Below are 22,785 nucleotides of genomic sequence, written 5' to 3' on the forward strand. Positions count from 1 at the left end.
ACATCCACCCTGTAAACCCCTCCTGACCCCACACATAAACTTACCCGCATCCAGCACCATGACAACCAGCACAGACACAGACAGCAGCGTCCTGCACACATTGAAGCCCCTGATCAAGTGACCCCTGACTCCTCCGCCTCCTGTGACCTCACCACAGGTCCTGTGCACACAGAGCAGCCATAGCACGCTCCTGAATGCGTGCTTCCCCCTTCTACCTGCCTCAGGGGGTGAGACAAGTGGTGCATGTTTGAGACCTCTGGTATAGATCTTGGCTGTTTACCAATCCTAAGTGTGTTGTGTCCACACATGTGGTTCACAAACATGGTTATTCATTGAAAGACTCTAGGAGACACTTTGGTGACTGGAAGAAGGTATATCTTGTTCTGGTAACAGCTTGCACCCAAGCTCGGACTCACCTATAGGGTAGCAGGGGTATCCCCCGGTAGGCCCCTGTGCAGATCTGGGCCCCCAGCCCCACTGTATGGCCAGTACTTGGCATAATTCACTTGATTCACTCTGTACAGAAAAAAGCAGCATCTCAACATTCGTTAACCAAACTACCCAATTTATTATTATATAGAGATATAGGTAAGTTTGTGAAAGAGGGTAGTGTAATATTTGTATGCAAGTGAAAAGTGGACCCCCTAAAGTCAATATTACTGGTGGGAACCTGCTTGCACCTTTCTATCTCCAGTTATATAAGTCATCAATGTGTGATGGATGAGTATTGGAAGCATAAGATAAAATACCTATGTTAAATGAGACAATCCACGGTGTCTCAAAAAGAGGGATAGGCAGAAAGGATTCTCTCATATTTAACATGAGCTAATTATTTTATCTTATTTTTCTCAAGTGAGCACGCTGGTATTCTAATTAGATTATTTTCTGTGAACCTGCCATATCCTATTTTCTTATTTAGCTTTGTTCTTTTTGGTGGCATGTTTAAAGGTGCATACTGGTGGGAGCCATTCTTCTTTATGAAGGTCCTCTAGGTGTTAACCCCATACAATTTGAGTCTCTGAGCACAATAGTAATCTATATATCTAGATTTAAATCCTTGACACTTGTGGTGACTATTGTCTCTTACTTATGCTGCTGGAGTCTTTACATAATTGAGCGCCACTGTATTATCTTACAAAAAGGCAAAAACTGCAGGGTCAAAAACTAGATAAAAAAAGCAAAGAAAAAAACGCAAGTCACGCAATTTACCTAAGGTCACGTTCCCAGATTTTCTGCACCCATTAAGTAAAATAGGTTACTTGCATTTTTTCAAAAATACGCAGAGTAAAAAACTCAGCAAAAACTCATGCTGAGATCATAGTCTTAGGTTATGCTTTTTTTTTTAAAAAGCTTTTTTATGTTCTTGGCTGCATTTTAGAGTACCAGCCAGATCAGAAAACTCATGCCCACCTCTTGTTTTTTCTTCCTCACTATTTTGTGCAAAACCTTGGGTTTCACACAATAGGGCATGGCACTTCTTTCAGTGCTTTTCACCCACTGAAAGTAATGAGTGGGGAAAAAAACCCGCTGAAATAAACAACGCAGGTATCAGGTTTTGCTGCGTTTTATGTGCCAAACCTGATGAAGTGGAATCAGATTGTTTTTGTTTTTTTTTGGGGGGGGCACTAAACTTTTCAGCATGCACAAGAGACAAAGGTAGCATAGCAAAAACGCGGCAACAAAAATCAAGCTTTAAGATTTAGGTGACAAGATACTTTTTTTTTTTTATTTTTGAGGTTGTAAAACATAAAAAAGCTACTTAAATTAAGTATAACCCTCAGGCCAGGATCACACATGTGAGGAATACGGCCGAGTCTCGCCGCCGGCACTCGGGAGAGGAGCGTGCAGCCGCATAGCAATACATGGAGCCGCACGCTCCGCTCTTCAGTGCCGAGTATTAACATGCGAGACTCGGCCGTATTCCTCACGTGTGATCCCGGCCGCACAAAGATACCGTTATTCTTACTGCGTGTGAATGTCGCAGACACAATGGCGGCATTGCGGCTTCATTTTCCAGCACATTGTAGGTAAAGTGACTGGTATCATTCCTAACTATAACGCGTCCCACAAAGAACAAGCCCCCACATGTCTGTCACCCGGAAAAGAAAAACTTTATGGATTTTTAAAGAAGGGGAATAAAAAATGAACCAAAACCACAAATGATTCCCCTAGTCATTCATGTCTGCCTACCGGCCTTACCCAATGCCAGGGCATAGATCCCGTATATTAGTGCCCGGCCGTGGCCTCCCACTGGGCACGCAGTACATGGCCCGCTAGCCGAAGCCACTCCGGTATATTGGCCCAGGTGTTGTTATAAGCCACAGAGCTGAAAATCACATGAAAGCCTGGCCTAGAAGAAATGGCGGCTATCTGTAGCCCAGAGGCAGCATGTGAAGAAACCATAAATAACATGAAAATGAATCTTTTGTGTTTACAGCACCTATGCAGAGCTATGTGTCTCCATGGTAACAGACTGTAAACAAAAGCCGTCTAGTACAGGAGACGGAACAGTCTGTACAGGCCCCTGTTGCCATAGAAACCGACATTTCCACTAAGGACACGTTAGAAAGTTGAATTGTAGCTAATTTGGTGACTAGAGCAATCCTCCCGCCACTGACAGGCTGCACCGGCCACACAATAGCCCCACACTTTCCGGCTCGCGTCACTCAGGGGAATAGTGGCAGCAGCGGCGACCCTAAGGGGCGTGGCTTGTCGGCCGGCATGTTGCGTCATGACGTCAGGATGCGTAGGGGCTGCTGAAGCCGGGTGAGTTGAGGTGAGGGGGTTGAGAGTGGTCCGGCGCCATTATCTTCTGGACCGGGAAACAGTGCACGTCGGGAGGGAAACTGTCTGGCGGGACGTGGCCGGGAACGCGGGAGGGCAGAGCGGACTTGTACGACTAGTCGGCGGCTGTCACCGCTAGTAACAGGGCAGCTGATAAGCCGTGAGTGACGTGAACCGGAGCCGGGCTATTCCGGGAGACTGCACCGTGCAGCGCCCGGGGGAGGAGCAGCCGGGAGGAGACTTCATTTCCTGTGAGCAGCCAATCAGCAGGAAGCATGTCGTATAAACCCATCGCCCCGGCACCGTCAGGAAGCAGCAGCGCCCCCGTCACCCCCGGTAACCGCCTGCCATCTGCATGTTCCCTCCACACACAGGCCACCCACCTGTGTATGGGCTGCCCCCACTGTCTGTGCATCTGTAGGTCTCCTGCTGGCAGAATAAGGGTCTGGTGACCTCATTGATGCCCTGCTCGAGAATGGGAAGCTATGGACGCCTGTCACCTGACCTGTGTGCCCCTTACCTAATTCTGGGCATTTCCCTCTTACTGGCCGGACCTCAGGGGCGTGTAATACTCTGACTGCAGGGTTGTGCGCTTTGGCATGTCGGCTGGGGACAATAGTGAGGGGCCACATTGGTCCGATGTGTCCCCAGCTGGATTCTCCCCGCATCGCTCTAGCTGACAGGTGTGAAGCCAGCCAGGGTCAGCATTGGACCAGCCTTATCCCCCTATGTACCATACCAGCTGGATCTTTATACTACGCCTCATCTGAAATGAATAAGACTTAGAGAGAAAAACCTACCTGGTTGCAATGGTGCCGCTAGGTCAGTGACTAGTGCTGCCTGTGGTGTGGTCATCATGAATCAAGTGACAGGTTCTTATTAAAGGGACTCTGTCAGCACAGGATGGCTGTAAACTATGTACGCGCACTCAGTGCACTGTGGCGGGTGCAAATATTTAGGTGCATGTTCCCACCTACTTCTGGCTCTGAGGCCAGAGCTGTCAAAGGAAAGAAGGGTGGAGATGGTGGGAAAGTGCACTGAAATGTTTCACCGATGCACCTGTGCTTGGATTGCACAGTCATTCTGTGCTGGCAGACCCTTTTTTGCTCACCATAAATATAAAGGTCTCCCTCTTAAATAGGATGCTCCTTCATGGAAGATCAGATCGTGCCCTTACATTGAGTCATGTGTGATAAGTGGAAAGCCACCATGATCTTCCGTGAAAGGATCTGAGCCCGTACTACATGTACCGTGCTTATGGGACATAAGCCATCAACACTAGCTGATTGGCTATTTTTCCCATCTGTCACGTGGGTTCAGCCTCTCTAACCCTTTTGGTGATCAGGTGTTTGTGCAGATGAATGGCTGTCCATGTAATACACAAACATTCTGAGAGTACCAGGACTGCTGCCTGTTTGTGATTCTTAATTGTGCATTTCCAGCAATTATCTATTAACCCTTATGGTGCTTGTATTGTCAATTCCCCACTTCCCATTACATTGGTGTAATGCAGTGCTGAGATGAGCGCATTGGGCAATTTCACTTCCCGCTATTCCTTATGCGCTTATGGCTTGGTTTAGACCATTCCTTTAAGGCTCACCGCAGACATTGTTGTGTACACTTATGTATGTCTCTATTTGCTGCTGTTGGAGTAATCCTTTTACCTTTCTGTCACAAATCTTTTTCCATCTACATCTATGAATGCCAACATTGTCACTGTTTGTGTCCCCCTGTAACTTGCTTTATACTGTGGATTGCTAGTTGTGTGCAGCCATAAACATCTCATCCCCTCATCTGATGTGGTTTGCAGTGCCAGGAGCCGCAGTTTCTTCTCCATCAGGAGCCCTATCCATTTCGTCTTTCCGGCCTATCTTCAGTGACTTTGGACCTCCTTCTATGGGCTTTATTCAGGTGAGAGAATGTGTCATATATGCAGTGCATAGGCCTGGAGCAAGGAAGGTGGACAAGGAGGAGCAGAACCTAACAAAAAGCAACTGAATGCTACAGAATATGTATCACGCATTATTCCAGCCAGAGACGTAGCTGCAGCATCCGACCCGTGGTGCTTGCATGTAAGAGGGGGAGTTTGCTGTGTGGCACTTTAGTTTATCCGCAAAATGCATTCTGGTGGTCTTGTGTGCTTATCAGACTACGCTTTTTTTTTTCATAAACTCCCACAAAAGTCACCAGCTTCATTTCTAGCCTGAAATATACCACCTCTACAGTAGGTCTACTAGGACATGAGCCTTTCATTCTCTGGCCATCATGCTTTTTGGAGGATTACCGTATTATATTTCTATTACACCTATTTTATGCCTAGCCATACTCTGCTAGAGCACCACTTGGTGTCTGTCAGCCTTAGGGTCCTTTCCTGGTGGGAGTTAAGGCTGAATGCATTGGGATCCTTTAGTCCCCATTTATTCACACCACTAGGTTTCCCGAAGATAAAATAAAGTGTGCAGTCATCCTTCATTGCTGCAGTCATCCTTCATTGCTGCAGTCTTGTGTGCATGGTGTGATTAAAGGGTTAAACTAGCTAGGATCGCAGGTTCATCAGATCTTGGCCAAATACTCCAGGGTAGCACAAGAACACCTCTGCCACACAACACTGTAGAATAAGGTGCCTTAATGATTGTTGACAAATAGCATAGCAGTGGATATTAAAGTGTTACAATCTGAATAGCTTCAGTAGAAAATTAAAATCTGCACAAAACTTTGTATGAGATGTACTTTTTTTTTTTTTTAAAGGTTAAGTTTCCACAATGTGTTGGTTTTTTTTTTAAACTGCATTTTATAGTTCTAGCAACGTGGATGGAATTCATAGAAATCTCATGCCCACTGTGCTTCTTGTGCTGAGAAAGCTTGGCGTGCACACAGCTGCAGCGTGCGGTGCTGGTAGAAAGGAGTGGAAAACTCCTGGATCACTAGGCACATAAATTTTCACCGCACATTTAAAAATTTACTGCAAATATTAAATATTGCACAAGACAAGTGCAAGTGGTGGATAAGGCAAAAGTGTATATATATGATAGAAGTGACTAATGTTACAACCCCCTCCCGGGCCTTGGTCACATAGTCGCTCTGTATAGGAGTCCAAATGACATATGGAGATCCCAGCAGGGATAAGTGTATGGCGGATTCCTTGGTGTAGCAATGGCTGTCAGGATGCTCCCGTGCCTCCTGCGTGCATGTCTCGTGCTGCATAAACCAACCTGCGGTGCAGTTTTTTTAAAAATCTGCAACATGTCAATGTCTCTTGCAGCTACATTGAGTTATGTGGAGAAACCGCAGGTAAAAAAAAACATGACTGTTAGTTTTGTAAAACCCAAATTTCGGGAAGTATCAAAGCAAAGCTGCTTTATTTAAAATATGACATACAAAACTGAAACACCCACAGCATCACAGCACAGTAAACACAAGTAACCTAATAGGTGCAGAAACCTGCAACATTAAAAAACTACCCAAATGCTCATTGTGGAAACGTAGCTTTAGTGCTAAACTATGTTCCCATAGCCAGTCATGTTTCACACATTTATTGGGAATGCACATTTGCCCTGCGTGCATTTCTAGCATTTGGCTTTGTTCACACTTGTCTTGTGATATTTGCAAGCAAAGAATTGTAGGTACTGCGGGGAGATGTAACATTTCATTTATTGAGTACACAGGTTTGCATGCAGTGATATAAATATACAAACAATACAAAATATTAATGTGTGAGCATGGTGACATGACATTAGCATGGGAGGGATGTAAAAATACAATCTCTTTTACCAGGGAGTGAAGCCTGCCGTATCACAGGCCGTGTCCCAGGGGACTTATAGCGATCTGCTGTCTGTCATTGAAGAGATGGGGAGAGAGATCAGACCGACTTACGCTGGGAGCAAAAGTGCAATGGAGAGGTTAAAAAGAGGTGAGTATAAAAACTAAGGTAGAAACTAAAACGAGTGGAAGCAGTGCGCCATGATCACTAATCTGACTCTTGTATCGCCGCAGGTATCATTCATGCCAGGGCTCTTGTGAGAGAATGCCTCGCCGAAACAGAGCGCAACGCACGTACGTGACCAACTCCCGACTTAGCACTTTGTTAACACTTTCCACTTTTTATATATATATTATATATGTAAGCAAATAAAGTTACTCTCGGTGACAGAATTGTGCGTTTCTACTAGGAGGGACTAGGTTGGTGTCCAGCTGTCATTGGAACATGGTAGAGCAATACTTCCAAGTTTCCTATTGTCTGAAATAGCAGCCATTCCTGATCTCTGCCATTATTGTATCTAGAAATACAATAAAACCAGAATTCATGCGTCTCTCTGCCACTTGGTGGAAGATGTGATTTAGCAGACAGAATGGCTTGAAGGCCACGGTTATATTGTACAAGTCACGTGTTGAGAATGGAGCATTGACCTAGATATGAAGGAGCCGCTGGAGCAGTCATTTGAAGATGCCTCGAAACCTCTCTTTGTCCTCTTCATCTTTTGCACTTAAACGCTCCTCAAGCTTCTTCAACTCTTTAGCAACCAGGGGCGCAAGGGATGGGTCCAGTTCAACAGCCCGTGAAAAGTCTTGCTCTGCTTCTGATGCGTTCCAAACCGCAGCATGCGCTCGTCCTCGCTTAAACAGAGCTTTTACGTTATCTGAAATGGGACACAAAGATGACTAGAGAAAGACATCTATTAAATGAACAGTTCTGCAAACTCTTTATGCTGTGCCTTATCCACATGGGCACAAAGGTGATTTCAAAACCAAACCAAGTCATCTCCCTCAGGCCATGCACTAGGCATAACAGCACCAGTAAACAAGCTCCTTCCAACTGTTTAACTGGAAGAGGAGGAGACTGGCTTGACAAGTGGTAAAGATTGTTCCTAAGGTTAGACCATCAATATCGTAACACACACTGAGCAGAAAGTATTGTGAGGAAAGAGGGAGACACAAGCGCAATATAGGGTCTTATCCCACAAATAAAGTAAGCGGTTTGACAAAAAACTGCTCACCTGGTAGTAGGTATTCAAAGCATGTATAGATAAGGGCTGCTGCAGATCCACAAGTCGGTCACCGACTATCTGAAACAGAGCTCTGCAAAGGTATACGTGGATTTCGTCCGCGCTGCCCAAATGATGAAATTCCAGAAGGTTAATAAGGTTTGACAGTGGTTTATTCTACGCGTTTCAAGGTTTTTTGCAACCTCTTCTTCAGGAAATACCATTTGGGCAGCGCGGACGAAATCCACGTATTCCTTTGCAGAACACTGAGCAGAAAGTGAGAGAAGCTGTTAGGCCAAGGTCACACTTGTGAGTGCAATACGAGAAACTCGAGTGAGTTTCTCAAATCAGTACCTGGCACGTGGGACCGGAGTGTGCGGCTGCATGTCTTTCTATGCAGCTGAACGCTCCAGTCTGAACCGCCGGTGGCAGTGCCTGGTCTTGAGGCGAGAGACTCGCACGAGTTTCTCGCATTGCACTTGCAAGTGTGACCCCGGCCTTACAGTACTAAACTTGCTTCAAAGTTTCCTTCCAATGCTACTGCAGTTGGGTGGTACCAGGAAGCATCATGCATGGGTTCTAGTAATTAAAATAGAGAAATCCACAATACTTGAATAGCTGCCTTGACAATGTTATGGGGCAGTTGCATCTCTTGCCATGTCATCTGAAGATTGGGGAACACGTCCGTATAAGCAGCATCCTGATCCTCAAGTCATCTTATTCTGCAGCCAGTGAAGAGCAGATCTTCACTGTACACAAGCTGCACTCCCTCTCTGATCAGAAGGGAACTTGGTTTTGGCTCTTAAAGGTCCAGTATTTGCCACAAAATAGAATGACTTTTCTTATTAAAAATATTCCTATTTGAAAAAGTTACTCCACTAATGGGGTTTTCCAGTTTCTGAAAACCGCAGTATACTGCCCCCAATTTGCCTTACTCAGCCGTTCCAGGTGACCTCACATACAGTGCTCCAGCCAGTAAACACCAGCAGAGCCCCTGAGCTCCCTATAGGCTGCAGTGGTGACAATATCTGACACTGGCGCAACGACTCTTCTCTAGACCCATGGAGGGGGAGTAAGGCCGGTTTTGGTTTTTTTTTTTTTTTTTTAAACAAACTGAAGGGCAGTGGTTTTCAAAAACTGGAAACACATTTAAACTTCTTTAGAAGATAGGTCCACCTCAGATACTGAGAAGTAGAGTATACGCACCGCAATACATACCTGAGTACTTGTTTAATATTGAGGAGCAGTGCTCCAGCACTTGGTAGTATTCACCCTCCAACAATTTGCATTGACAGTAATTTAAAAGTAATGGTGTGATCTTAGTGTCAAGAGAGATCCAATCCGGAGATCCAGGCTGCTCCTGGGAAAATAAAGCAATATGCACTCAGTATAACCCCACACGAGTCATTTATATTCAGGCAAAGGACTGGATTCAGGTCAAAAACTCAAGCCTTATGGTGAGACAGTCAGTATTGGACTGATGAGAACTTTGCCTTGGGACTACACAGGGACTTTTTGTAGTGCAGAGGATAGAGTTTATCTAAATGTGTCACAATCTGAGGACCGTTGTGAGGGGCAGCATGTACCAGGTATTACAGAAAAACATCAAGAAACCTCTTATAAATATACCCACCACAAAATCATGTTTCCTGCAAAGAAAAAAACTATTGAAATATAAATATACTAAGCCTTAGGCTACGTTCATAATATTAGTATGAGCCAAAACCAGGTGAGGAACAATCAATGAAAAGTATAAAGGCAACATGTCACCCCTTCTGTACTTTTGACCCACTCTTGGTTTTGGCTTACAAATGCTGACCAAATACTGACAGTGTGACTGTAGCCTTAAATGGAACCTGTCATGTCAAAAAAAAAACAAAAAGCTATTTAGCTGCATGTTAGTAACATTATGAAGCTGTGCTGGCCGCCAAACTGAAATCCCAACTACAGGGAGGCAGTCTTCTGCTTTCAGTCACCCCTCAATAAATAGTGAGTGGCAACTGTAACAACTCCACCAGCACTTAGGTACTGCAGAACCAGCAGTCAGTGCTGGGGCACATTACAGCCACTGCTCACATGTACTGAGTGGTGATAGACATCCTGTCCCACATGACAAGGCTGTAGGCTGCCAGGAGGAATAAAGGTCATTTCCTACCAGTAGCCGGGGTTTTAGTGCGCTAGCAGCAGAGCTTTACTGTAGAATACTAACCTGCAGATTAAAAACACATGTGACATGCACAAATGTGAACAAGTCGGTAGGACAGCGTTCACACCACCCACTGACTGAAACACAACAAGAAAGCACAGAATGACAAATTTGCAAAAATACTCTGCAGTAAAAAATGACAATCAGCAAGTGCTGGATAACAAATACAGGGTTTTTAGACAATACGTTTTTTTGCAAAAAATGTATACCAAGCTGCTCCACCTCGTCACGGTAACCCTTAACGGAGCAGTCCCTATCTAATGTATTTAAAACCTGAACATATGAACAGTGTCTAAATGGACAGGATTCAGACAGGCGCTTCCTAGTATGGGTTCGTGGTGTAAGCCAGCTCTTTATGTGCATGTCACACAAGAGAGGGGTGGGGTCTCCCAAATCATGCTAAGCAAGGAAAAAAACGGATTAAAAACACATGTGACATGCACAAATGTGAACAAGTCTGTTGGACAGTGTTCATACACCCACTGACTGAAACACAACAAGAAAGCACAGAATGACAAATTTGCAAAAATACTCTGCAGTAAAAAATATGACAATCAACAAGTGCTGGATAACAAATACAGGGTATTTAGTCAATACATTTTTTGCAAAAAATGTATACCAAGCTGCTCCACCTCGTCACGGTAACCCTTAACGGAGCAGTCCCTATCTAATGTATTTAAAACCTGAACATATGAAGTGTCAAATTGGACAGGATTCATACAGGCGCTTCCTAGTATCGCGGTGTAAGACAGCTCTTTATGGAATCCTGTCCATTTAGACACTTCACTTGCTGATTATTGTCATATTTTTTACTGCAGAGTATTTTTGCAAATTTTTCATTCTGTGCTTTCTTGTTGTTTCAGTCAGTGGGTGGTGTGAACGCTGTCCTACCGACTTGTTCACATTTGTGCATGTCACATGTGTTTTTAATCCGTTTTTTCCTTGCTTAGCATGGTTTGGGAGACCCCCCACCCCTCTCGTGTGACATGCATATAAAGAGCTGTCTTACACCACGAGCCCATACTAGGAGGCACCTGTCTGAATCCTGTCCATTTAGACAGTTCATATGTTCAGGTTTTAAATACATTAGATAGGGACTGCTCCGTTAAGGGTTACAGTGACGAGGTGGAGCAGCTTGGTATACATTTTCTGCAAAAAACGTATTGGCTAAATACCCTGTATTTGTTATCCAGCACTTGCTGATTATTGTCATATTTTATACTGCAGAGTATTTTTGCAAATTTGTCATTCTGTGCTGTTGTGTTTTAACCTGCAGATTAACAGCATTTTTTGACATGACACTTTCCCTTTGTCAGTGCCCATTGGGTGAAATCATGCAGAAAGGACACTAACAGCACTCCCCACAACTACTTTTAAGGGTGTATTCACACTGCATCTTTTGCCGCAAGTCAGTCAGTTTTTCAAGCAAAAGAAGTTTCAGGATTGACTCCTTTCCAATAGTGTTATGTAACTGAAGTCTTATTTTGGGTCGTTTCCTGAGTGCTTTTTCTACATCCTAGTGTATGTTTGTTTTTTCTCCACATTCTTTGTACAGTTTTATTTTCCCTTTTACACAAAACCGCTGACATACTGTTAACACCAGCCATTCAACTGATTCCAGTGATGGGTCACTGCATGCTGTCATTCTGATACAATCAGTTCTCTCTGCTGCAGATGTTGCAGAGTTATGAGTGTTGAGCCCTGTATAACTCGGCCCACACCAATGATTGGCAGATTTTGATGTTCACAGGAAGAAAGCTGTCAATCAGTGGTGGGGAAGGGGTTACAAAGTGCAGTTGGCTAGGAGGCACCTGGTCCTCTTAAGGATAATCTGCTGACTCCGACATTTCCATGACTCCCGCCTCCACAGCGCTGCCTCACTACTGAGCATGTACATAAGCGCAGCATAGATTCATCTCAACTAAAAGCCGAGATCCTTAGATCAGGAACAAAACAAACATTTATAGGACGTTTCCAAATTCTTATGAAAACACAGCACATCCTACACTGTACTATAGACAATTTATTATATGTTTTAGGTGTCGGTCCATTTTATACAGATTCCAACTCCACCAAAATGGACAGTGACTTCACAGCCCTGGATAAAACACTAAAAAGAAATCAAAAACACAGCCTAGTAACAGATCCATTGCTCTCAGATTACATAGCAAAAACCTGCTGACAGATTCAGTCTAATCATCTTAGTGGAAAATGCCAGAATAACATGTTTTTTTTTTCTTACTGTAGCTGGTTTCCCAACACTTTGGAGACAAAAATTGCAAAAATGACTGGCATACATAAAATCACTCTGGGTGAGGACTGGAGTAGACTTACACCAAACTATGCACAAATATGTATATATTTAACTTAAAAAAAGTTGCATTTTATGAATCTGTTTAAATCACCTTGAAAAGCCACATTTATGTAAAAATCAGAGCACTAAACCACAGAAGACAACTTGGAAAAAAAGGCACAAGTTGTTGGAATTTGTTGCAAATAAAAAAAAAAAAAGTCAGTAATTGCGAGGTATTCACATAAAAAATTGTCTGAAATGCAATTATGAACTGGGTTCCTGCAATCTAAAACTGTTTAAGGCTAATTTCACATGAGCGTTTTTTTGCACAGCGCATCGTGCTCAATAGAAACGCATGCAAAAACCGCATCATGCGTTTTTGTTTGCGTTTATGCGCATTCATTCTCTATGAGTTAAAACCTGTGTCTACGCATTTTTACGCCAAAAATGCATACGCACAAAAACGCATGTCCACGCACACTCCTGCGTTCCCATAGATTGTAATGTGTTATTTTGTCGCATTTTGGGCGCATGCGTTTTTTTGACACCTTTCAGCGGACCCAAAAATGCAATAGGTTGCGTCTGGTGCGCCTAGGCGCACACCTTGAAAAACGCATGCGCACGAAAACGCATATGAATGTGCACGCCATGTTAAACACAGGTACGCACGACGCATAGACGCGCTGCGCAAAAAAACGCTAATGTGAAACCAGCCTAAAAGACATTCAAAAGCCTGAATACATGGAAAGCAAGCTGTTTTCTTAAACAAATAAACAGGGCCATTCTTTACATCATTTTGTTAGGTTTTTCAGCCAATTATGTATTTTTTTTTTTTGCAAACAAATAGAGGCTGGAGGTGGTATAACAGAAGTATTTTTTCCACAAATATCTAGATATTAACCCCTTAACGTCCAATGACGGACACAGGCAGTCATGGCCAGGTGTCGGTAAACACGCAGTGACAGTTCAGTGCCGACAGCTGTCTGTGACAGCTGAGAAGCACGAGAAGAGGTGCAGGGATCCATGCAGTCGGTCCCTGCACCTAGATCGCTGTGATTACAGCATGACCGCGCAGGAGATGCTGAAATATCTGCACCTCTCCCCCGGTCAGTGCAGGAGCTCAGTGCTGCCAGTGGCTGAGCTTCTGCACTTAGGTTTCTTTTAGGCTGGTTTCACATTAGCGCTTTTTAAGCGCACGCACGGCCGGGGGTAGCTCCGCCCCCGAGCCGGCTCTGCCCGGCGTGCCCGCCCCTTGCTTGTAGCGCCGCCTCCTAGCGCACAGCGGCGCCTGCGATCGGCGCACCCTATCTTTAGCATAGGGTGCGCAGATCGTGCGCAGGCCGTGCGCTAGTTGCGCTGCGCACTTTTGACGGTGCGCCGTGCGCGCCAAAATCAAACTTTTCGGATTTTGGCGCGCACGGCGCACCGTCAAAAGTGCGCAGCGCAGGTCAAAGCGCAACTAGCGCACGGTCTGCGCACCCTATGCTAAAGATAGGGTGCGCCGATCGCAGGCGCCGCTGTGCGCTAGGAGGCGGCGCTACAAGCAAGGGGCGGGCACGCCGGGCAGAGAGCCGGCTCGGGGGCGGAGCTACCCCCGGCCGTGCGTTCGCTTAAAAAGCGCTAATGTGAAACCAGCCTAACACTTGCCATAATTTTCACCGTCTAAGGCTACTTTCAGACTTGCGTTACGAGGCGCAGGGCCGCCGCTAAGCTCCGCCCAAGGCCGTGCCTCCTCTGGTCAGCTCCTCCTATGGGCGCATGACGCTGCAAGCGATCAGCGTACCCTATATTTAGCGTTGGGTACGCTGGCCGCGTGCTGGTATGATTTTGCCAGCGCGTGCACCCTTTTGGCGCTGCGCCGAGTGCACAAAAATGCAACACTGTGCGTTTGGCGCACATCGGCAAAATCATACCAGCGCACGGCCAGCATACCCAACGCTAAATATAGGGTACGCTGATCGCATGCAGCATCATGCGCCCATAGGAGGAGCTGACCGGAGGAGGCGCGGCCGGGGGCGGAGCTCAGCGGCAGCTCTGCGCCTTCTAACACAAGTTTGAAAGTAGCCTTAAGCAAAAACAGGCAGCAAGAATCTTCTCGGATCGCCGTTTTTCTGGTTTGGAATAGCTTTTTAAAAGTAGGGGGAAAAAGGGAAATTGTACATAACTGAAAAAAAAAAAAAAACCCAAACAAACAAAAGGATCCGCCCTTATTCCAGTGCCATTTTCTTCTGGTCTTCACAGTGTGCAGAGCTCTGTGTCCTTTATTTGTCGCAAACTTTGGATTTCAGTATTCTGACCATATCGAGGCGTTTTGAAGATGATGTCATTCTGTGTTGGTTGCTTAACCACCATATAGAGCGTGAGCGGAGAGCAGCAGCACTTGCACCGAGTAGGCTGTGGGTGCACCCAATTCTGTTGCAGCATTCGTGGAAGGGTCATTTCCATACGCTATATAGTGACTTGTGTCATCACCCAGAGAAATTCTTCACATACTGCCGTATGTCCGTGGATACTTTTGATTTGCTGCTGTCAGAGGTGCGGCCCTGGATAACAATCAAGGATACCAGAATGCGTCGCTGCATTTCTCCGGAACAGCGGCTTATTGTGACATTGAGGTAATGACTACCTTTTTTAAATAGCTAATTTAGGCTTATAATGTCTCATAACAGATTACTGATGTCTACCTCCTTTTTTTTTTTTAAATCAGATTCCTTGCAACAGGCAACTCTTTTTCAGCACTTCATTTTGAGTTCCTGTTAGGGATTACTACTGTGTCCAAGATAGTTGCACATACCTGTTTGGTATTATGGGAGCGCCTAACGGAAAACTTTTTTTAGCTCCACTAAAACAAGGAAGACTGGCTAGCTATAGCAGCGGACTTCCAAAAAACCACAGTTTCCACACTGTATCGGTGTGCTGGATGGGAAGCAAAAAAACGGCTTTCTCTTGGCTCCACATTTTTCAATTATAAACATTATTTTTCAATTGTACTAATGGTTATTGCTGACAGCAATTACAATTTTGTTATGGTCAGCACTGGGGCTTATGGGAGCACATCTGATGCAAGGATCTGGAGTAGCTCTCAAATTGAGTACCATGTGAGGAACAACCAATTAAATGTCCCCGAACCTGCTGCATTACCGGGCTACACCAACCACCAATTTCCATATGTCCTGGTTGCTGGTGAGGGTTTTAGACTCTCCCCAAACATAATGCGGCCTTTTCCCCGACGATCTTTAGATTCACGGAAGAGGATCTTTAACTATAGACTTACTAGAGCACGAAGGTACATTTAGTGTGCCTTTGGGATCCTGTCGGTGAAGTGGTGTATACTCATGAGCCGCATAAATAGAACCAGAGAGTGCAACAAATATTGTAAAGGTGTGTGTGGTGTTACACAATTTTGTTCGGCAACATGAAGTTAACCAACACCACTTGCTTTCTGTAGAAACTCCATTGAACAACACCATCAACACCTCGGATCAGAAAGTTAATTTTGGACGCCCTGCTGCAGCTGCAATTGCAATTCAAGAGGCTTTTGCAGATTATTTTGTGCCTTTCCCAGGGATCCATCTCCTAGCAGCAGGCGGCTATTTCATCAATTGATTATTAGGACCCAAAGTGTGTAAAAACAATAAAAAAAATAGTTTACAGCATTCACTTTCTCTATAAACCCCTTTCTGACGTGACATACTATCCCGTCCATGGGACCCGGGACCCTATGCCCATGGACGGGATAGTACGTCATAGCGTAAAAAAAAAATCCCTAATAAATTCATTTTTTGGAAAAATAAAAATAAAAAGTACACATTTAGTATCGCCGCGACCGTAACGACCCGCCCTATAACACTGTCCCATTAGTTAACCCCTTTAGCGAACCCCTTAAAAAATAAAAAACAAAGCAAAAAATAATGCTTTATTATCATATCGCCAAACAAAAAGTGCAATAACGTGCGATCAAAAAGACGGATTTAAATAACCATGGTACCGCTGAAAACGTCATCTTGTCCCGCAAAAAACGAGCTGCCATACAGCGTCATCAGTGAAAAAAAAAAAGTTATAGCTCGCAGAATAAAGCGATGCAAAAATAATTTTTTATATAAAATTGTTTTCATTGCATAAAAGCGCCAAAACATAAAAAAATGACAAATGAGGTATCACTATAATCGTACTGACCCAAAGAATAAAACCGCCTTATCAATTTTACCGCACGCGGAACGGTGTAAACACACCCCCCAAAAGAATTTCTTGAAATACTGGTATTTGTTCATTCTGCGTCACAAAAATCGGAATAAAAAGGGATCAAAAAATGTCACGTGCCCGAAAATGGTACCAATAAAAACGTCAACTCGTTCCGCAAAAAATAAGACCTCACATGACTCAGTGGGTCAAAATACGGAAAAATTATAGCTCTCAAAATGTGGTGATGCAAAAACTATTTTTACAATAAAAAGCGTTTTTTAGCGTGTGACAGCTGCCAAACATAAAAACCCGCCATAAATAGTAAATCAAACCTCCCTTTATCACCCCCTTAGTTAGGGAAAAATAATAAAATTAAAAAAAGTATTTATTTCCATTTTCCCATTAGGGCTTGGGTTAAGGATGTGTTGGGGTTAGGGTTGGAGTTAGAATTGGGGGGTTTCCACTGTTTGGGCACATCAGGTGCTCTCCAAACGCAACATGGCGTCTGATCTCAATTCCAGCCAATTCTGCGTTGAAAAAGTCAAATGTGCTCCTTCCAAGCTCTTCCATGCGTCCAGTGTTTTATCTCCACATATGGGGTATTAGCCTACTCAGGACAAATTGAAAAACATCTTTTGGGGTCCAATTTCTCCTGTTACCCTTAGGAAAATAAAAAATTGGGGGCAAAAATATTTTTTGTGGAAAAAAAAAAATGATTTTTTTATTTTCACGCCCAGGCGTTATAAACTTCTGTGAAGCACTTGGGGGTTCAAAGTGCTCAACACACATCTAGATAAGTTCCGTGGAGGGGTCGAGTTTCCAAAATGGGGTCACTTGTGGGGAGTTTAAACAGTTTAGGCACATCAGAGGCTCTCCAAACGCGACATGACACCCACAGACCATTCCATCAAAGTCTGCATTCCAAAACGTCACTACTTCCCTTCCGAGCCCCGACGCAGTAGTTTTCTCCCACATATGAAGTATCAGCGTACTCAGTACAAATTGGACAACAACTTTTGGTGTCTAATTTCTCCTGTTACCCTTGGGAAAATAAAAAAAATTGGGGACTAAAAGATCATGTTTGTGGAAAAAATATGATTTTTTTCTTTTCACGACCGGGCGTTATAAACTTCTGTGAAACCCCTGGGGGTTCAAAGTGCTCACCACATATCTAGATAAGTTCCTTGGGGGGTCTAGTTTCCAAAATGGGGTCACTTGTGGGGGGTTTCCACTGTTTAGGTACATCAGGGGCTCTCCAAACGTGACATGGTGTCCGATCTGAATTCCAGCCAATTTTGCATTGAAAAAGTCAAAAGGCGCTCCTTCCCTTCTGAGCTCTGCCATGTGCCGAAACAGTGGTTCGCCCCCACATATCAGGTAGCAGCGTACTCAGGACAAATTGCACAATAACTTTTGCAGTCCAATTTCTCCTGTTACCCTTGGTAAAATAAAAAAAAAAAATTGGACCTGAAGTAATTTTGTGAAAAAATTAAATGTTCATTTTTTTTTTTTTTTTTTAAACATTCAAAAAATTCTTGTGAAGCACCTGAAGGGTTAATAAACTTCTTGAATGTGGTTTTGAGCACCTTGAGGGGTGCAGATTTTAGAATGGTGTCACTTTTGGGTATTTTCTATCATATAGACCCCTCAAAGTGACTTCAAATGTGATGTGGTCTGTAACAATAAAATGGTGTTGCAAAAATGAGAAATTGCTGGTCCCCTTTTAACCCTTATAACTTCCTAACAAAAAAAAATTTGGTTAAAAAATTGTGCTGATGTAAAGTAAACATGTGGGAAATGTTACTTATTAAGTTTTTTGTGTGCCGTATCTCTGTGATTTAAGGGCATAAAAGTTCAAAGTTGGAAAATTGCGAAATTTTCGCCAAATTTCCGTGTTTTTTTTTCACAAATAGACGCAAGCTATATGAATGAAATTTTACCACTAACATGAAGTACAATATGTCTCGAGAAAAATCAGAATCAGTGGGATCCATGGAAGCGTTTCAGAGTTATTACCTCATAAAGGGACAGTGGTCAGAATTGTAAAAATTGGCCCGGTCATGAACGTGCAGACCACCCTTGGGGATAAAGGGGTTAAGTAGTTAGGTTAGGGACCCACAACACAATGAGGAGTCTTGACGCTGGCTTGTAGGCTAAAGGTTGTTAATATGGTTGGTAGTCATTCTTTACTGATCATACTACAATATATAATCAGTAAAGCGGCTATGCAGCCTTTAACATTCTTTCTAATGTCTCATGAAGAACAGTCACATGACTTCTGACCCTAAAGTGTGTGTAAAAGAATATGAAATTCAGGAGCCTTGGAAGAGGTTTGTCTTTGTGTACGTCCACATGTGGCGGCTGATTTCCTTGCACGTTTTGAAAAACACACAAGGAAATCAGTCTGCCACACAAGATCTGAACTAACAGCTGCACTTACTGATCCCAATAAAAAACAAACATTCTTACAAAGTTTGGTTGATAAATTTTATTTTACAAAACTTTTTTTTTTGTTTAAAAAATTATTGCACAGCAAATATTCGGAAAACCCCCCAAAAAAAATTATCTTCATTGTTTACAAACAAAAAAAAAAGATAAACGTCTTGAATTTTCTATTTTTAATAAAAAAAATAAAAAAAAAGGTTCATGTTCAAAAGTCACATGCTGAGAAAGTTTGGAATATCGTGGTCATGCATCCCCATCTGTGAATACTCAGAAGGTGAATGGGAGCACTGAGGAGTGCTTAAAAGACTTGTTGAGCCTTGACACTGCACTGTGCCCCCGGAAGACTGCGGCTGATTAGCACTAGCTTGACGCTGCATAAAAGAATCGCATACTCTACGTCTCGTTGACTGCTTAAACCCATCAATAGCCTCCTCCAAATCGATTGGATGGAGTTCGTGAGAACATATATAAAGTATACTATTTATCATACTAATGCAGCTCTGCTTGTTTTCCGGGAGCACAGCACGGAAATATGGGCTAAAACTCCTTAATAGCTCCTCCTCTGGGCCTTCTGCTTTTCTTTTACGCAATAACGCTAGTATTTCCTGGGATGTCTCAGACGGAGGCATCAGTTCAAGCGCAGCAGTAGCTTTCCGCTTGCCACGGCTACCTCCACTAGTACTTGGCTGCGACATTATGTCTACAGTGGCCACCTTTTCTGCAGTACATTCTGAGCTCTCTTCTAAAATGATGCTTGGATCACTGGAATCAAATGATGTACTTGCAACACTGCTGCTCGACTGATGCTGCGAGTGTGTGGACTCCACAGGAAGTCTTTCTTCAGTTCTGCAAATGAAAACAGACAATTAAAGAAGACAACAAACATCAACATGGAGGATACATATATATACTTACTCGCGCATGCCAAGGACAGGAATCAGAAATTGAAGCTGTTTGGTGAATCTGTAGGGCTTCTTTTCTTCTCCACCAGCCTCTCCAGATCTCTCGCTCTCGGCTTTGGCCTTTAGTTCACGCTTCAATTGGTCCATTGCAGATCCCCACTTCGTCTTAATGGATTTCACTGTAGTGGAAGAAAAAACGTAACTCAATTTCCGACTTTTTAAATTAAAAAAAAAAAAAACAATTATATCATGACATGTGCTGAGTACTTGCATATCAATTCTTGCTCCTTAAAATCCGCACGCGGCCAGCGGTTTGGGATGAGGGATTGGGCCACATCCTCCCAGGCCCGCTCTTTCATATTACGGTCGTGACAACTCTCACGCCTGGAATCCCAAATGCAAGGATCATCCTGAAGCAAAAAAAAAAAAAAAAAAAAAAAAGGGGTGATCAATTGCATATTTCTGAAAAGCAAACAGCACTGAAATAAACTGATTACTCCGCCACCCCTCTTTTGCACTCTCCACCACCCTTATTTTTCTATCTTTTAACACCCCCCTCACATCTGTCTGGCCCCCATCCCAGCAAAAACCAAAAGTACTGGGAGCCGGTGAAGGCTCTTCCCCCACGATCCCCCATAATAACCTGGAGCCTCACCTACACTCCTCTAAACTGAACGGGGGGGGGCTTTTTTCAGCACCCCTACATACCTGAATGAGAACGATGATTCTCTCCAGGTCCATCTTGTCTCTCTGCAGGCATGGAGTGATAAACTTCAAAGTGATAAACAGGAAGTACATGGGAGTGTCAAGGTAAAAATACGGCGTTCCACAAATACGGTCTTCATGGTGTAATGCAAAATCAACCCACTAGGCAAGCTTCCGTTGTATTTGTGGCCCCATTGATTTTCAATGGGGGCCGTGTCCGTAAGCCGTGAAAATCATCGAGCAGGTTCAATATTTTTTCACGGCTGTAAATACGGCATACGGTGCTCCGACGAATTTTTGCGCCCCCATAGAAATCATTAGTTAATAAATGCTATTTATTAACTATTTTGTGTGACATAACGCTCTGATTTAGGGGCATAAAAATTATTATTGTGAAATTTTCAAAATTTGTCAAATTTACATTTTTTTCACAAATAAACAAATTTTGAAGAACTTTTACAACTATCATAAAGAACAATATGTCACGAAAAACAATATTAGAATCAGTGGGATCCATTGAAGCGTTCCAGAGTTATTACCTCAAAGTGACAGTGGTCAGATTTCAAAATTAAGGCCTGGTCATTAACCTACAAAGTGGCTTGGTCCTTAAGGGGTTAAGGCCCTGGTTCAGCAATATTTTTGCACTTTTTTGGCATAATTCTGGTTCTAATAGTGACTTAAGTTTGCTCTTTAGTCCATATCTAATTTGCACCTTCTTTTTAGTTACCGTATTTTGCAGATTATATGATGCACCCCAAATTTTGAGAAGGAAAATAGGAAAAAAATTTTTTTTAAATAAAATAATGGCACATCTTCTAGTCCGTTTTCACGTTAGCATACCGGGGGGGGGGGCGGCCATTGTGGTGGAGCGGGGTTCCAGGAGGCAGGGACGCTGCTGCAGAAAGCTGGCTGAGGCGGGAGTGGGGTGATATTGTGGGCCCTGGGCTGGTAGATGGGGCATTTGCCAGTGCGGGACTGCGCTGGCTCCGTACTTTTAGAAAATGTCGGGAGTTCTCGCACTTCCCATCTCTATCTGTGCATGCACCGCCTCTGGCCTCCATTTTCTTGAAGTCCACCCCAGTAAGAAGGATGGGAAGTGCGGGAACTACCAACATTTTCTAAAAGTCCAGAGCCTGCGCAGGCTCGCACCACCGATCACCCTCTCCTGCCAGCTTGAGGCCCGCAGCAGTGCCCCCTGCCTCCTGGGACCCCGCTCCTCAGGTAGGCTTTATTCTGTTAAGACGCACCCACACCCCCCACAAAAAATTTTAGTTGGGCTGGTCAATGAATCACAGTCCATGCTCAGACCGTGACACACGGACGTGTGAATGCGGCTTTATCTAGATGGTTTATGGCTTGTTACACACATTGCAGATTTGGTGCGCCTTTGCCATGCAGATTTGCTAGCAAATCCTGAATTAATCTTGATGCCAGCAAAGTGAATGAGAAACCTGTAATGTCAGACACACGTTAAGTATTTGGGACTTGCAGATTTGGTGCAGAAAATAATCTGCAGCATGTCATTTCTCTGTGCGTTTTTGCCAGTGTTTTTCACCATTGATCTCACTCAAATCAGTCAAAAAGATTTCTGCATCCATTTACTCAACGTGTGCACATAGCCTTAGCCTAATCTATCATTTGCAAATTTTTGAAGTCTTGCAAAAAATCTTGTGCAACTGTACTCCAGCACCCTAATTGAGTACAAAATAAAATTTTATTTTTGTGCTGTTAAAGTCTAAAGTAAACATTTTAAAAGGACCATAACTGTTCTGTTCTTAAAAAAAAAAAAAAAAAAAAAAAAAGGCACAATAAAATAAAGGTCATCTTTGATTTTGAACAAAATTCTTCAAAATAGAGTGTGCCTTTTTGAAGAATTTGATGCAAAAGAAAAAATTACAACAACTATCAAAATACAGAAAAGGGACTTGAAAAAAATACAAATGATGACTCTTGGCCTAATTAAGCATATCCACTATAATGTACCTTCATTTGTAATGACTTTAAGCAAGCAATTGCTTCATAGTATTTGGCAGATGCTTCTGGGATGTTCCCCTCCTTATACATCTGATTTCCTTCCTGGTGGAGCAATGGCACCGCACCCAGCTTCTCTTCATCTGACATAGCCCACGCGTCTTGTCTGTATGATCCTGGCTCCTCTATCTATAAGAGATGATGATGATGGTCATGTAAATTATGGAGTTTCTGTTAACTCTTTAGCAATCAGTGACATATAGTATATATGTTATTGCTATTAAGGAACTATGAAGCTTGCTCAGGACCTGAGCA

The 22,785-nt window shown here is 43.5% G+C and overlaps 2 protein-coding genes across 11 annotated transcripts in view; one reads left to right on the plus strand and one right to left on the minus strand.

The window, feature by feature from the left end:
• The first annotated feature begins 2,623 nt into the window (after positions 1 to 2,623).
• Positions 2,624 to 6,936, plus strand: CDK2AP2 (cyclin dependent kinase 2 associated protein 2). 5 transcript variants are annotated; one of them, XM_073588250.1, is made up of 4 exons: positions 2,624 to 2,766; positions 4,595 to 4,695; positions 6,559 to 6,694; positions 6,778 to 6,936. In XM_073588250.1, exons 2-4 carry the CDS (start codon positions 4,681 to 4,683, stop codon positions 6,843 to 6,845), a joined length of 219 nt encoding a protein of 72 aa, XP_073444351.1. In that variant the 5' UTR covers positions 2,624 to 2,766; positions 4,595 to 4,680; the 3' UTR covers positions 6,846 to 6,936. The 5 variants fall into 5 exon arrangements, with proteins under 5 accessions (XP_073444351.1, XP_073444352.1, XP_073444348.1 ...); XM_073588251.1 differs by having other exon boundaries at positions 2,670 to 2,776; XM_073588247.1 differs by lacking the exon at positions 2,624 to 2,766 and adding an exon at positions 2,783 to 3,120 and having other exon boundaries at positions 4,546 to 4,695.
• Positions 6,418 to 22,785, minus strand: part of AIP (AHR interacting HSP90 co-chaperone) — a 33,949-nt gene continuing 17,581 nt past the window's right edge. For 2 of the 6 annotated variants that reach the window (XM_073588238.1, XM_073588237.1), the window contains exons 4-7: positions 22,483 to 22,659; positions 20,066 to 20,204; positions 19,808 to 19,973; positions 18,921 to 19,738 (exon numbers count right to left, since the gene is read on the minus strand). In XM_073588238.1, coding sequence (XP_073444339.1) covers positions 19,105 to 19,738; positions 19,808 to 19,973; positions 20,066 to 20,204; positions 22,483 to 22,659 — 1,116 coding nt within the window. In that variant the 3' untranslated portion in view covers positions 18,921 to 19,104. Of the gene's footprint in view, positions 7,422 to 8,984; positions 9,127 to 18,920; positions 19,739 to 19,807; positions 19,974 to 20,065; positions 20,205 to 20,502; positions 22,266 to 22,482; positions 22,660 to 22,785 lie in introns of those variants that run through there. The other 4 variants (XM_073588241.1, XM_073588239.1, XM_073588240.1 and 1 more) reach the window with 3 other exon arrangements.

Source organism: Dendrobates tinctorius, unplaced genomic scaffold, assembly GCF_039654945.1.
Source record: "Dendrobates tinctorius isolate UK_male_01 unplaced genomic scaffold, ASM3965494v1 ptg000103l, whole genome shotgun sequence".
In the NCBI taxonomy this organism is placed as follows: domain Eukaryota; kingdom Metazoa; phylum Chordata; class Amphibia; order Anura; family Dendrobatidae; genus Dendrobates; species Dendrobates tinctorius.